Consider the following 12,336-nt stretch of genomic DNA (forward strand, 5'->3'; position numbering starts at 1 on the left):
TGGGTTGCAGCTGCCTTGAGCATGGAAGAACTGATGCTTTTGAACTGTGATGTTGGAGAAGACTCTTGAGAGTCCCTGGGACTGCAAGGAGATCCGACCAGTCCATCCTAAAGGAAATCAGTCCTGAGTATTCATTGGAAGGACTGATTTGAAGCTGAAACTCCACAACACTTTGGCCACCTGATGTGAAGAGCTGACTCATTGGAAAAGACCCTGATGCTGGGAGGGATTGGGGGCGGGTAGAGAAGGGGACGACAGAGGATGAGATGGCTGGATGGCATCACCGGCTCGATGGACGTGAGTTTGAGTAAACTCCGGGAGTTGGTGATGGACAGGGAGGCCTGGCGTTCTGTATACCGTGGGGTCACAAAGAGTCGGACTCAACTGAGCGACTGAGCTGAACTGAGGGTTCCAGGAGGGAGGCCGACCTGGGGCTGAACCCCAGCTCCACCCCTCTGGCCGTGTGGCTTTGGGCTGGTTACCAACCTTCCGGAGCTCAGTTTCTAGCCCTGCCAAATGTGCGTAACGATGTCCACCTTGCCGGGTGGTTGTGACGACTCCAGTCAAGGTAACATCAGACTCTGGGCACTTCCTTTCCTGGATCAAAAAGGCCAGCATCTATGGGACTTTGGCTGTGGAGGCGGTGACCTTACCGTCTCTGGAACAGACCTCAGGCGGGGCAGGCGCAGGGATGGGAGAGGGGACCTTGTACAGATGCGGCGTGGGGCTGCCTGGGCTGGTGGTTGGCGTGGCGTTATGGTTTTCTGTGGCTGCGTAACTAACTGCCCCAAACCTTCATGGCATCAGACAAGCGTTCTGTGACACTCACAGGTTCCAAGGAGCAGAGATTCTGAAAGGGCTCCGTGGGGATGTTTTCTCTCTCTTCCACGGTGTCTGTGGTTTCAGCTGGAAAGCAAGAAAGCCTGGGGTGACTCAAGCCCTGGGGACTGGCATCTCTGGAGGCGCCCCGACTTGCAAGTCTGGGGGACGTGCGGGGTGATCTGGGCTTCCTCGCAGCCTGGCTGCCGGGTTCCCAGACTTGGCAACCTAGGAAGCCAGGCAGAGGTCTGTGGCTACTGTGACTTGGGTCAGGGCAGCAGCAAAGGTCCACCCAGGTCCCGGGGAGGGTCTCAGAGCTCACCGCTGAGCAGGAGGAGGGTCAAAGCCTTGTGGGAGAGGAACCTGCGGTTGGGGCTGGTGTTCGGCTGTCTTTACACATCCAGTCAGTCATGTGATCAGTTCTATCTTCAGATGCTTGTGCTGAAGCTCCGGTTCCAGGCCTGAGACCCGGGCAGAGCGGCGCTCGTCAGTGGCTTCGGGGAGCCGCCGTCTGGCCGCGGGGCAGGTCCGGGGCTCAGCTGAGGACAGGGGCCTGCACGGGGGTCATAGAGACCACGCTTGTGGGGAATCTAAGAGCACACGCAGCTTCGCACGGCGATGGCACCCCAGCGGGCCCCTGCCGTTCGCTCGTGAAATTATAGACTCAGGCCTGGGGACGGGTCTCAAGGTGAACATTCCTGTGCCCGGGGGCCAGCATCCGTGCGATGAGCTTCCTGCAAGGGGTTTCCACGTCTGTCTCCACCTCCATGCCCTTGGGTGTGAGCTCCTCAGGGTGGGGGACCGTGTCTTCGTTGCCCCATGCCAGCCAGAGCGCGGCAAGGAGCCGGTATCACCGCAGCCTCGCCGAGGACAGATGAAGGATGTGTCTGCAGAGGCTTCAGGCCTGGCAGTGCGGAGACCCTTGCAGCCGGCTCACTGGGCTCGGGCTGCCCACAGCCTCGGCGGGACGAGCCGGATCAGAGAGCCGCGTCGTGGTTCTCGGTTTCATTCACAGCCAGCCCTTAAGGAGGTGATGATGGGGAGTGACTAAAGGCGCTCTGCTTTGATTTACCAACACATAACAGCAGGAGAGGCCAGGCCTGCTCCTGAACCGGACGACCTGTAAAGAGTGTCCTGAGGGCAGGGGACACAGACCCCCTGAGGTCTTCGTGCCGTCAACCCCCTGTTTAGAAAGCCGGTCTGAACAAACCCCTCTGCTGGAGGCTGCGCTAGCTGGTGCTGGTGGTCGCCAGGTGTGTGAGCGGCGTCGCCCAGCCGGGCCTGGCTGAGCGCCCCTTGCTCTGTCTGCGCTGGTACCCGGCCCGAGGGAGCTGCGCTTCTCAGACCTGGCCCCTGGCCCAGGAGAGGAGCGTGGTGATGGGCGCTTGCTGCTGCCCTGAAGATGCTGGTGCAGCGCGTGTCACCGCCTCCCGGAAGCCCTCCCTGACTGCCACCTCCCCGCAGCCCCGTAGCCTCCCTCATTACCTCTGTGCTCACTGTCACGGTTAGAAAGAAAAGCCTGAGAGGGGAGGTGAGAACTCGGCCCCTGGGACCCACTCTGGGCGCATCGGAGCCCCAGGAGAGGCTGGGACGCACGGTCGTATAAAGCTTATTCAGTATTAGAGCGGACTTATAAAATGCAGAAACCCCACACCAGCTGTTGGCGTCATACAGAGAGCAAGATGGAGAGTGCTACAGAACCATCACACTGATGGAGCTTGGGTTCCCCTTGGATTCCCCGAGGATGCAGGGACTCCACGTCCCGATAGCAAAGTGGATTGACCCTGAGAGCGAAGCCTGGAAAATAAGCTGAACATGGGCTATTGGTCCTTGGCCAAACCAGCAGTGCCTGCTCGGGGTCCGGTGTTAACCAGACCCTTTGGGAAGGGACAGGGCCAATGTAGAGGCTTTGAGGGAGAGCAGAGATACACAGTCAGAGAAGTCCCCAAGGACACCACAATGCCATGTGCTTTGCTGTCTGGAGCGTGAGGGATGAGATGAGTCCCTGGAACAAGGGAGGTGCCTGCCCCCACCTCCACGCGCTGGGCCCCGCGTGTCCCGCCACACCAGTCCCTGGCCAGTTTGCACACCCGCCTCCCTGAATGCCCACCACCTCCTCTGTTCCTGATTGGTGAACAAGCAAGTGCGTGATTGGGACTTGCAGACCAGCAGATGGCAAAGGGGCTGGCGATATTGGACACCTGAGCAGCAGGGACCCTGGCCGAGTTCCTAATCCAGCCACGTGGCTTTGGGGAAGCCCCCAAGCATCTCTCCACCTCCATGTGTACTCAGTCAGTCGTGTCTGACTCTGCGACCCCCATGGGCTATAACCACCAGGCTCCTCTATCCTTGGGATTCGCCAGCCCAGAATACTGGAGTGGGTAAACATTCCCTTCTCCAGGGGAATCTCCCCAACCCAGGGATGGAACCCAGGTCTCCTGCATTGCAGGTGGATTCTTTACTGTCTGAGACACTAGGGAAGCCTCCATATCTTCATCTGTAACATGGGGGTGACAGGCCATTTCCGTGGGAGGGTTGGGGTATGGATCAAGTGAGGGCCAGGACTGGGTCTGTTTTGTTCCTGTGGGACCTGGGCACATAGTAGGTCTCAGACGTCTGTTGGGTGGATGACTGAACGGTGAACAAGGAGAAGAGCTTTGTTGGCTGGAGTCAGGAGTTGCTCACACTTTGGCTGAGCAGCCTGCAGTTCTGCCGCCAGAATGAAGTCGCGGCGACCTGCAGTGGTTTCCATGGTTAGGGCGCTGAGAAGGCAAGGGAAAGATGCTGGGGAAGATTGAAGGCGGGAGGAGACGACAGAGGATGAGATGGTTGGATGGCATCACTGACTCAATGGACATGAGTTTGAGCAAGCTCCGGGAGTTGGTGATGGACAGGGAGGCCTGGCGTGCTGCAGTCCATGGGGTCGCAAAGAGTCGGACACGACTGAGTGACTGAACTGAACTGAACTGAAGGGTCGGGGTAGATGCTCTGAGGCAGGAGGAGGCCAGCCCTCCATGCTCCTGCATAAGCAAGGATCCCGCAGAGGGGAGGCAGTGGACACGTGTTCAGGCGGCATCTCAGCAGCTTCCAGCTCCCACGATGGAAACGCATGACACATTTGCTCACGAGTCTTGAAGGCCAGGCTGGTGAATTTCTCTGAACCAAGTGGGAGATCGTCCCCAGGCAGGTCTGTGCCAAGGGAGTGAAGCGGAGAACGGAATGTTTGGTGGGTAAACCAGCCGGAAGGGAAATCTACAGGCCCCCTGATGCCCTGGCCTGGTGTCCTGGGGGCCCCCCACTGCGGTGGACATGAGCTGGGAGGTTGACATCAACCTTGGCAGCGGCGCTTGTGGGGTTCAGCGGCTAGGACTGCTCCCCGCGTCAAGCTCCAGCAAGGTTCAGGGCTGGGTCTGGGTGGATCCCATTTGGGTGGAAGACAAAGCCAGGACAGGCTGTTGATGAGGCTTTGGGGTGAGCAAAGGTGTGGCCCCCAGGAGCTCCAGGTCCCCTTCCCCCTTCTCGAAGCCTCTGCCCTCCCCACCCTGAATGACTGGTTTCCCCCTGAGACCCAGGAGAGCTAAGCCAGCAGCTGTTTGTCGGCGACACCTGTCAGTCATCACATCCAAGCTCTCTCCACTTCACCTGATTCTAAACGGTGCCCTGAGACCAGGCTCCACATTACAGATCTGAGACTTCTCAGAGCTCGACCAGCCGTCAAGGTCACACAGCTGCCCCCCTCCCCCCGGACGGTGGGCCCAAGCCCGGCCTTGCCAGCTGCTCTCCTGGCTCCTCCAGGCCCTCGACCTGATTGGTAGATCAGGATTGTACCCGGAGGGATCACAGGAGAAGGGTCACAGCGACTGCCAGGTGAGACCCAGGATGCCACATGCCTCCACTTTGAACGCAAGTTCCGTATTGATGTTGCTGGTAATTGTTCTCTTATTCCCAGCAAGGCTTCCCCGTGCTGGGATTTCATTATCACCGGGGGGATTAAGTGGTCACAGCCCCGTGGGATTGATCCTTACCACTTGACTTTATGTTTCATGTTATTATCGCAGTGAGGGACTTGTTAAACCAAATGTTAGAGCCAATCTGGAAATTGTAGTGAAATGAACCTGCTGGGTTTGGGGTTAGGTCTGGAGTGTGGTGGTTCCTGCTCTCTCTGTTTTTCTCTCTCAGTTTTTTTTAAATAGGCTTTTTTTTCTTGGAGCAGTTTTCAGTTTATAGGAAGTTGAACAGTAAGCAGGGAGTTCCCACATACACTCTCCCCCAAACCCCCAGTTTCTCCTGTTAACATTTTGCATGTTACATTTGCTGTGACCTTTGTGTGCACTACATTTGTTATGATGGATGAGCTAGTTCTGGTATGTCGTTATGATATAAAGTCCACACCAGCATGCATCAGCGATTGCTCTTGGTGTTGTGTGTTCTCTGCGTTTGGATGAACGTATAATAATATATGGGCTTCCCTGGTAGTTCGTCTGGTAAAGAATCTGACCCCGGTTCCATCCCTGAGTTAGGAAGATCCCCTGGAGAAAGGATTGGCTACCCACTCCTGTATTCTTGGGCTTCCCTAGTAGCTCAGACAGTAAAGAATCTGCCTGCAGTGTGGGAGACCTGGGTTCGATCCCTGTATTGGAAAGACCCCCTGGAGAAGGGCATGGCTACCCACTCCAGTATTCTGGCCTGGAGAATACCCCTGGACAGAGGAGCCTGGTGGGCTACAGTTCACAGGGTCACAAAGAGTCAGACACGAGTGGGCGACTGACCCCAGCACAGCGTAGTGAGGTGTGTTTACCATCATGAGATCACACAGAACTGTTTCGCTTGAAATCCCCTGAGCCCCACCGGTTCATCCTCCCTGCCCCCAGCCCCTGACACCCGTTGATCTTTTACTGTCTGCGTGATTTTGCCTTTCTTGATAATGTCATAGGGTCAGAGTCGTGCAGTGTGTAGCCTTTTCAGACTGGCTTCCATCACTCAGTAACAAGTACCTGAGGCCCCTCCAGGCCTTTTCATGGCTTCATAGCTCATCCCAAGAGTTCTTTATGTGATGAGGTCTGGCCCGAACCACCCCATCCCGGTCTAAGGGCCCACTCCTGCCCTGTCCTGCCACGCATGGGATCCTGATTCCCTCTTGTTGCATCCACGTACCCGCCAGGCCACCTCCCCCAGCCTCAGTCCACTCACTGGGCGGCAGGATCAGTGACCACGGCCCTTGCTCTGCAGGCTTCTGTGAGCACTGGTCCCCTTTGCAAAGCACCCGACTGGTGCAGCTGCATGAGGTCCGAGGACTGAGTCCATCTTGAAAGGTAAGAAGGCCCAGACCTCAAATCCACAGGACCCTCAGGCTGGGACCTCAGGGACAAGCAGGCAGATGCAGGCTGGATGGGACACCTAAGCAGGTGGTACCCACACCGACAGGCCCCCTCTGGACAGTGTCTACTTGCCACCACCAGGGGGCAGCACCCAGCTCTCACCCAGCCACCCAGAGCCGCGGAAGGATGCTGGTGCAGAGAAGGAGCCGCGGAAGGCAGCAGAGCTGGTGCTCCCACAAAATGACCCTCTTAAAGCAGCTTTCACCCCAGATCAAGTATATTTCTGTTAACCAGGAAACTGGCCATGCCAGGCTGTGAGTTCTTGCGAATGACAGCGGCTGTTGGGAAGGCGGGAGGAGAAGGGGACGACAGAGGGTGAGATGGCTGGATGGCATCACCAACTCGATGGACGTGAGTCTGAGCAAACTCCGGGAGTTGGTGATGGACGGGAAGCCTGGCGTGCTGCGGTCCATGGGGTCGCAAAGAGTCAGACACGACTGAGCGGCTCAACTGAACTGAGCTGTTGTGTATTGATCTCTTATGCTTTGTGGGACTCTGGGCTGCTTGTTACACAAGCCTTTCTGCCTGAGGTCCTAGCCACCCCTGGGGCAGGTGCTGTGAGCAGAGGGTGGACGGACAGACAGCTGGATGGCTGGGAGTTCCAGGTCACTGCCTGCTGGAGGTGAGGCTGGGCTGTATGCAGGTCTGCCCGCCCCTCGCCCAGGGCTCTGACACTGATCCATCCCACGCAGGTGCTGGTGTAAGACCTTGCCTGTCCACTTGTGGAGACACAAGGCATGCTGTCCTTTGTACGCTTAGTGGGTGAGAAGTAACATGCGTTACCCCCTAACCCTCCGCCAAATCTTGATTTAGCCTCAGATGCGGACAGGGTGACTCAGGAGCCTCTCAGCCCCACGTGAGTCCCAGGCAGCCCCAGGGCAGTGTACAACTATGAGTCGGCTCTGCCTGAGATTTCATTCCTCAGGCCCCGTGGGGAATCTTTAACTCCAGCCCGGGACATCCTTGCTCTCTGCACACCAGCCCCCATCGGTTTTATTAAGTACTGGATGAGGGGGTTTCTGTGATGATCGCATAGGAGAAAAGAGCGAAGGGCAAGCCTGCCGCTGACACTCAGAGCAGAGTGGAAGTGTCCCCACGGCGTCCAGGATGGCCGGCGGCGCTCCGCAGCCCTCACTCGGCTCCGCACCGCCCAGTGAGCTGTTTGGTCCCGACCCGTCTGAGACCTCAAGGCGGTCCTTAACACTGGGCCTGGGGTACTGGAGGTGATGCCAGGCTATTTTTTTGTGCTAGTTGTCTGCTTTCCTGCACCTGCTTCTCCAGACAGGGTCGCTTTTAAAATATGAAAGTGAAAGTGAAGTCACTCAGTCGTGTCCGACTCTTTGCGACCCCATGGACTGTAGCCTGCCAGGCTCCTCCGTCCATGGGTTTTTTTCAGGCAAGAGTACTGGAGTGGGGTGCCATTTCCTTCTCCAGGAGATCTTCCCGACCCAGGGATTGAACCCAGGTCTCCCGCATTGTAGGCAGACGCTTTACCATCTGAGCCACCAGGGAAGTCCTGATATGCATATATATCTTTTAAAATGTATATGTCTGTAATTTTGCCTGTTGATTTACTTCTGGCGGTGCTGGGTCTTCCTTGCTGCACGTGATTTCTTCTCTCTAGTTGTGGCAAGCAGGGACTCTTCTCCAGTTGCTGTGTGTGGGTCTCTCATTGTGGGGGCTTCTCTTGCCACAGAGCGTGGGCTCTAGGGTGCCCAGCTCAGGCGTTGCGTCTCCCGGGCCCTGGGTGCCCGGCTCAGCTGTTGTGTCTCCCGGGCCCTGGGGTGCCCAGCTCAGGCGTTGCGTCTCCCGGGCCCTAGGGTGCCCGGCTCAGGCGTTGCGTCTCCCGGGCCCTAGGGTGCCCGGCTCAGGCGTTGCGTCTCCCGGGACCTAGGGTGCCCGGCTCAGGCGTTGCGTCTCCCGGGACCTAGGGTGCCCGGCTCAGGCGTTGCGTCTCCCGGGCTCTCGAGCACAGACTCCGCCGTGCTGACGCCCGGGCTTCGTTGCTCTGCAGCACGTGGGATATTCCGGGGTCAGGGGTCGGACCTGTGTCCACTGCGTGGGCAGGTGGACCCTTTACCGCTGAGACCTCGGGGAAGCCCCAGGATGGCTTTTGGCCCCAGACGGCTGCCCCGCCCGGGGTCTTCAGAGCCTCCTCCTGGAAGGCCTGGTGCCCCCTGTGTGCCCCGCGCCCTGCGTGGAGCTGCCTGCAGTCAAACCCTCCCCGTAGGCGGGACCCAGAGGAGGGGGCCCTGCACTGCAGATCCGGGGACTGTGGGGAAAGGGGGTCTGGAGGCTTGCGGGGGCAGGCTGGAGGCTGAATGGGGAAACGTCCTCTGTGTGACATCAGCCTCCTCCATCTTTACAAGAGTGAGCAAAACTTCTGTGCCTAGTACTCCATCATGATGGTGTTAAAACAGCGTCTAAATGTGTATGCGTGTATCTGTGTGTATATATGTACATTACATTTATATATTTGTGTGTGTGTGTGTCTGTCCTTTTGTGTGTGAATGTATACTTGAGTGTCTCTGTGTCTGTGTGTGATTGTGTACATATGTGTCTGTCCATGTGTGTGAGGGTATATTTGTGTCTCTGTGTGTATGTATGTGTGTCTGTGTGTGTATTTGTCTTGTCTGTCCATGTGTGTGTGAACATATGCTTGTGTGTTTGTGTGTGTGTGTGTGTGTCTGTCCATGTGTGTGTGAATGTATATTTGTGTGTCTGTGTCTGTCCGTGTGTGTGTGTCTATTTGTGTGTCTCTGTGTATGTGTGTCTCTATGCCTACAGCCCCCTGGCTTCTGAGCTCCGGACCTCTGCTAAAACCTCAGAACTCATTCAGCCCAGAAAAGGGGGCCAAGAGCCCTGCTCCGGGGCAGCCCTGACCCGGGGGATGGGGGGTCGGTGCCCCAGCCCCCTGCCCTCCTCCTGAGGGATGCCCTGGAGGGTCTCCCAGGGGGAGATCAGCTCGACAGCACGCTCTCCTTCCTCCCCACTGCTTTCTGCCACCTGGCGTCCCCTGGGTACACCGCTAGGACCGCATCCTTGCCTCAGCCTCGGGGCAGGGGACCCCAGAGCGAGATGGAAGGTGGGACTGGAAGATGTGGGTCCTCGCTAGGCTGTGTGCTTGGAGCTGGCTGAGCAGGGGGTCTGCTTCCATCCCTGCGCCTGGCAGAGACCCAGAGGCAGGCAGAGGAGCAGACGAGCTTCCCCGCGGAGGAAAGGGGACCAGCTCCTCTCAGGGAGTCACGTGAAGCTCAGGGGGGAGGCAGTGCTGCAGGCTGGTACAGAAGCCTGCTGGGCAGAGAGTGCGGCCCACACTGGCCCCCGCAGCCCGGGTCCACCTCCCACCCAGGACCAGCCTGAGAAGGGCGAGCCTGCCCCTAGCCAGGCATGTGGGATCCCCCCCCTCCCTTTCAGTAGCCTCCCGGGTGCCCCAGGCCCCCAGCCCCATCAGGCCTGAGAGGAGCTGGTCTCTGGCCCCTGGTCGTCCCCTGACCACCTGGCCGTGGCCACTGCTGGGCTGGAGCTCCCTGGGCACAGACGCTGCATGGGCCCGAATGACCTCACACTGGCCCCTGTAGGTGCTTCTGGATGGTGTGGGTGAGCGGTGGCCCTGCCCAGAACCCCTGGAGCCCCACAGGTAGGCCCTTCGGCCATCCACCCTGACCCGTCCCTCTGGGGGTCTCCATGACCACCCTCGGTCATGGCTGGCTGTAAGGGGGAACAGTGACAGTACTCAGGTCGCCGGCCCCAGGCCACAGAGCGGATTCGAAGTGAGCTCACAGGAGGATGCGATGGTTGTATGGCACAGGAGAAGACCTGGGTCCCCGTCTGCAGAAGGACTCGCGAGCTCAGCAGAGTGTGTGTGCTGGGGGGTGCCTTGCTTCTGAGGCCCCGGAAGGCCAGGGGGCATCGGCTTCCCTTTGGGAGGTGGGGGACAGGACTGCCGTCAGAGTCTCCCATCTCCTGACCTCCGCTGGTCCCCCAATGACCTCTGGGTCGTGCTGGGGGGTTATGTGGGGCCCCGAGCGCTTGAAGAGTTTCGGGGTTGCTCACCTGTGCCTGGCCCATCCCGCTTTCTAATGCTGCTCCTTTTCCCCCACAGTGTCAGAGCCGCAGGCTGCTCCCAGCCCCCCGGAGAAGCCGCCCAGCACGGCCATCCTGTGTAACACCTGCGGGAACGTGTGCAGGGGCGAGGTGCTGCGGGTGCAGAACAAGTACTTCCACATCCAGTGCTTCATCTGCAAAGGTGAGCATCCCGGCCGTCTCCACTGCGGGGCCCGGCACAGCCCTACCGTGGGCCCGCGCCCGCCTCCCAGCTGCCTTGCTGGGCCCCACAGTGTCCCCGGGAACTCCTTAGATCTGGGCTGTTGGAGAAACGCATCCCCAACCTTCATATACCAACGTGATCTTTTCAGCATGGCCTGCCTGCCTCCCTTATGGGGGTGATGGGAGTTCCTGCCCAAGGGGGCAGCGGGTGATAGGACGAGGTCTAGGTCCTAGGCAGCATCCTCGATGGCTGCAGCCGTGTCCGAGGATTCGGATCCACTGGCCAGAGCAAAATGGCCACCTGGGTCCCAGAGCCACGTAGTAAATTGGCCATTGCTGGCGGCGTGAACTCAGCGTCTGGGGGTGCACAGGGCCGAAGGTGGACCGTGAACCTCAGGCATGCCCCATCCTCACTGGAGGGGGACTGAGAACGTTACCGCTTGCTCCAAATGAAAATGACTTTCTATCTGGTTATACAAAGTGACATGTATATGCACTAGATTCAAAGAGATAGTTTGATATTCAAATATCAGAAAGATAAGAGAGTAAAGTAAATGACAAGAAATCCCTCTGTTTGATCCTTTCTGGGAGCATCCTTCCAGCCTGCCCATCCTCCCTGCACTAAATGAGTGCATATTCTGGCGTGCATGAAGGGATTTCATGAATTTACATTTAGTTTCCTGAAAACATGGCTTCCCTGATAGCTCAGTTGATAAAGAATCTGCCTGCAATGCAGGAAACCCCGGTTCGATGCCTGGGTCGGGAAGATCCGCTGGAGAAGGGATAGGCTACCCACTCCAGTATTCCTGGGCTTCCCTTGTGGCTCAGCTGGTAAAGAATCCACCTGCCATGTGGGAGACCTGGGTTCCATCCCTGGGTTGGGAAGATCCCCTGGAGAAGGGAAGGCTACCCACTCCAGTATTCTGACCTGGAGGATTCCATGGACTATATAGTCCATGGGGTCGCAAAGAGTCGGACACGACTAAGCCACTTTCACTTTCCAGAAAACACATGAAAAGCAGCATTTGGGGGAAGGGATGGACAAATCAAAGCAATCTGGCACAGTGTCCAGACTCAAAGAATTTATACGTGCATGCTAAGTTGCTCAGTTGTGTCTGATTCTTTGCAACCCTATGGACAGTAGCCCACCAAGCTCCTCTGTCCGTGGGATTCTCCAGGCTGGAATGATGGACTGGGTTGCCATGGCCTACTCTAGGGGATCTTCCCAATCCAGGGATAGGACTTCCATCTCTTATGTCTTCTGACCTGGCAGGCATGTTCTTTATCACTAGTGCCCCCTGGGAAGCCCTACAGTTTTAAAGAATTCTCTCAGTGACCCTGCAACTCCCACCTTAGCTCTGGGCAGCACGCGGTGTTGTCACAGCCTGCCGTCCGCTGGGTTTGAACGCCGCCCAGAGATGCAGGGACGTTCACTGATGGACCTCGGGGCCCCTGGCAGTGACAGCCTGGGCTTCCTGGTCCAAGCAGGGAAGCAAACATGCCACGTGTAAGATCGCGGAGCACCGTGGCTTTTGTCAGCACCACGGGGCCGGTTAACTGCCTGAGTCCCTTCAGCCCACCGTGGTCCCAGGAGGTCCTACTGTGCGCCAGGCCCAGCCTTTGAAAGTGCTGAGTAGGAAGGCATGAGACCTAGCTTGGAGGCTGCGGTCTGGTCAGAAGATAAATCTACCAGCTCAGTGGAGAAAGCTGGTGGTTAGTGGTCGAAGCCGAGAGCTGGGAAGGGGCCCCCTGGGGATGCAGCAGGGCCCCAAGGAGCCCGCTGGTCCTGTGAGGCGCCGGAAGCCGGCTTTTCTCCCCTGGCCCTCACCTCTGCTGAGCACTTCCTATGAGCTCAGTTCTCTTGTGTGTT

General features: G+C 57.9%; 1 protein-coding gene across 2 annotated transcripts in view; it reads left to right on the forward strand.

The window, feature by feature from the left end:
• Positions 1-12,336, forward strand: part of ABLIM2 (actin binding LIM protein family member 2) — a 162,391-nt gene that overhangs the window by 35,889 nt on the left and 114,166 nt on the right. For both annotated transcript variants that reach the window (XM_061145432.1, XM_061145431.1), the window contains exon 2: positions 10,303-10,446. In XM_061145432.1, the coding sequence (XP_061001415.1) occupies positions 10,303-10,446 (144 nt within the window). The remainder of the gene's footprint in view (positions 1-10,302; positions 10,447-12,336) is intronic.

Source organism: Dama dama, chromosome 6, assembly GCF_033118175.1.
Source record: "Dama dama isolate Ldn47 chromosome 6, ASM3311817v1, whole genome shotgun sequence".
In the NCBI taxonomy this organism is placed as follows: domain Eukaryota; kingdom Metazoa; phylum Chordata; class Mammalia; order Artiodactyla; family Cervidae; genus Dama; species Dama dama.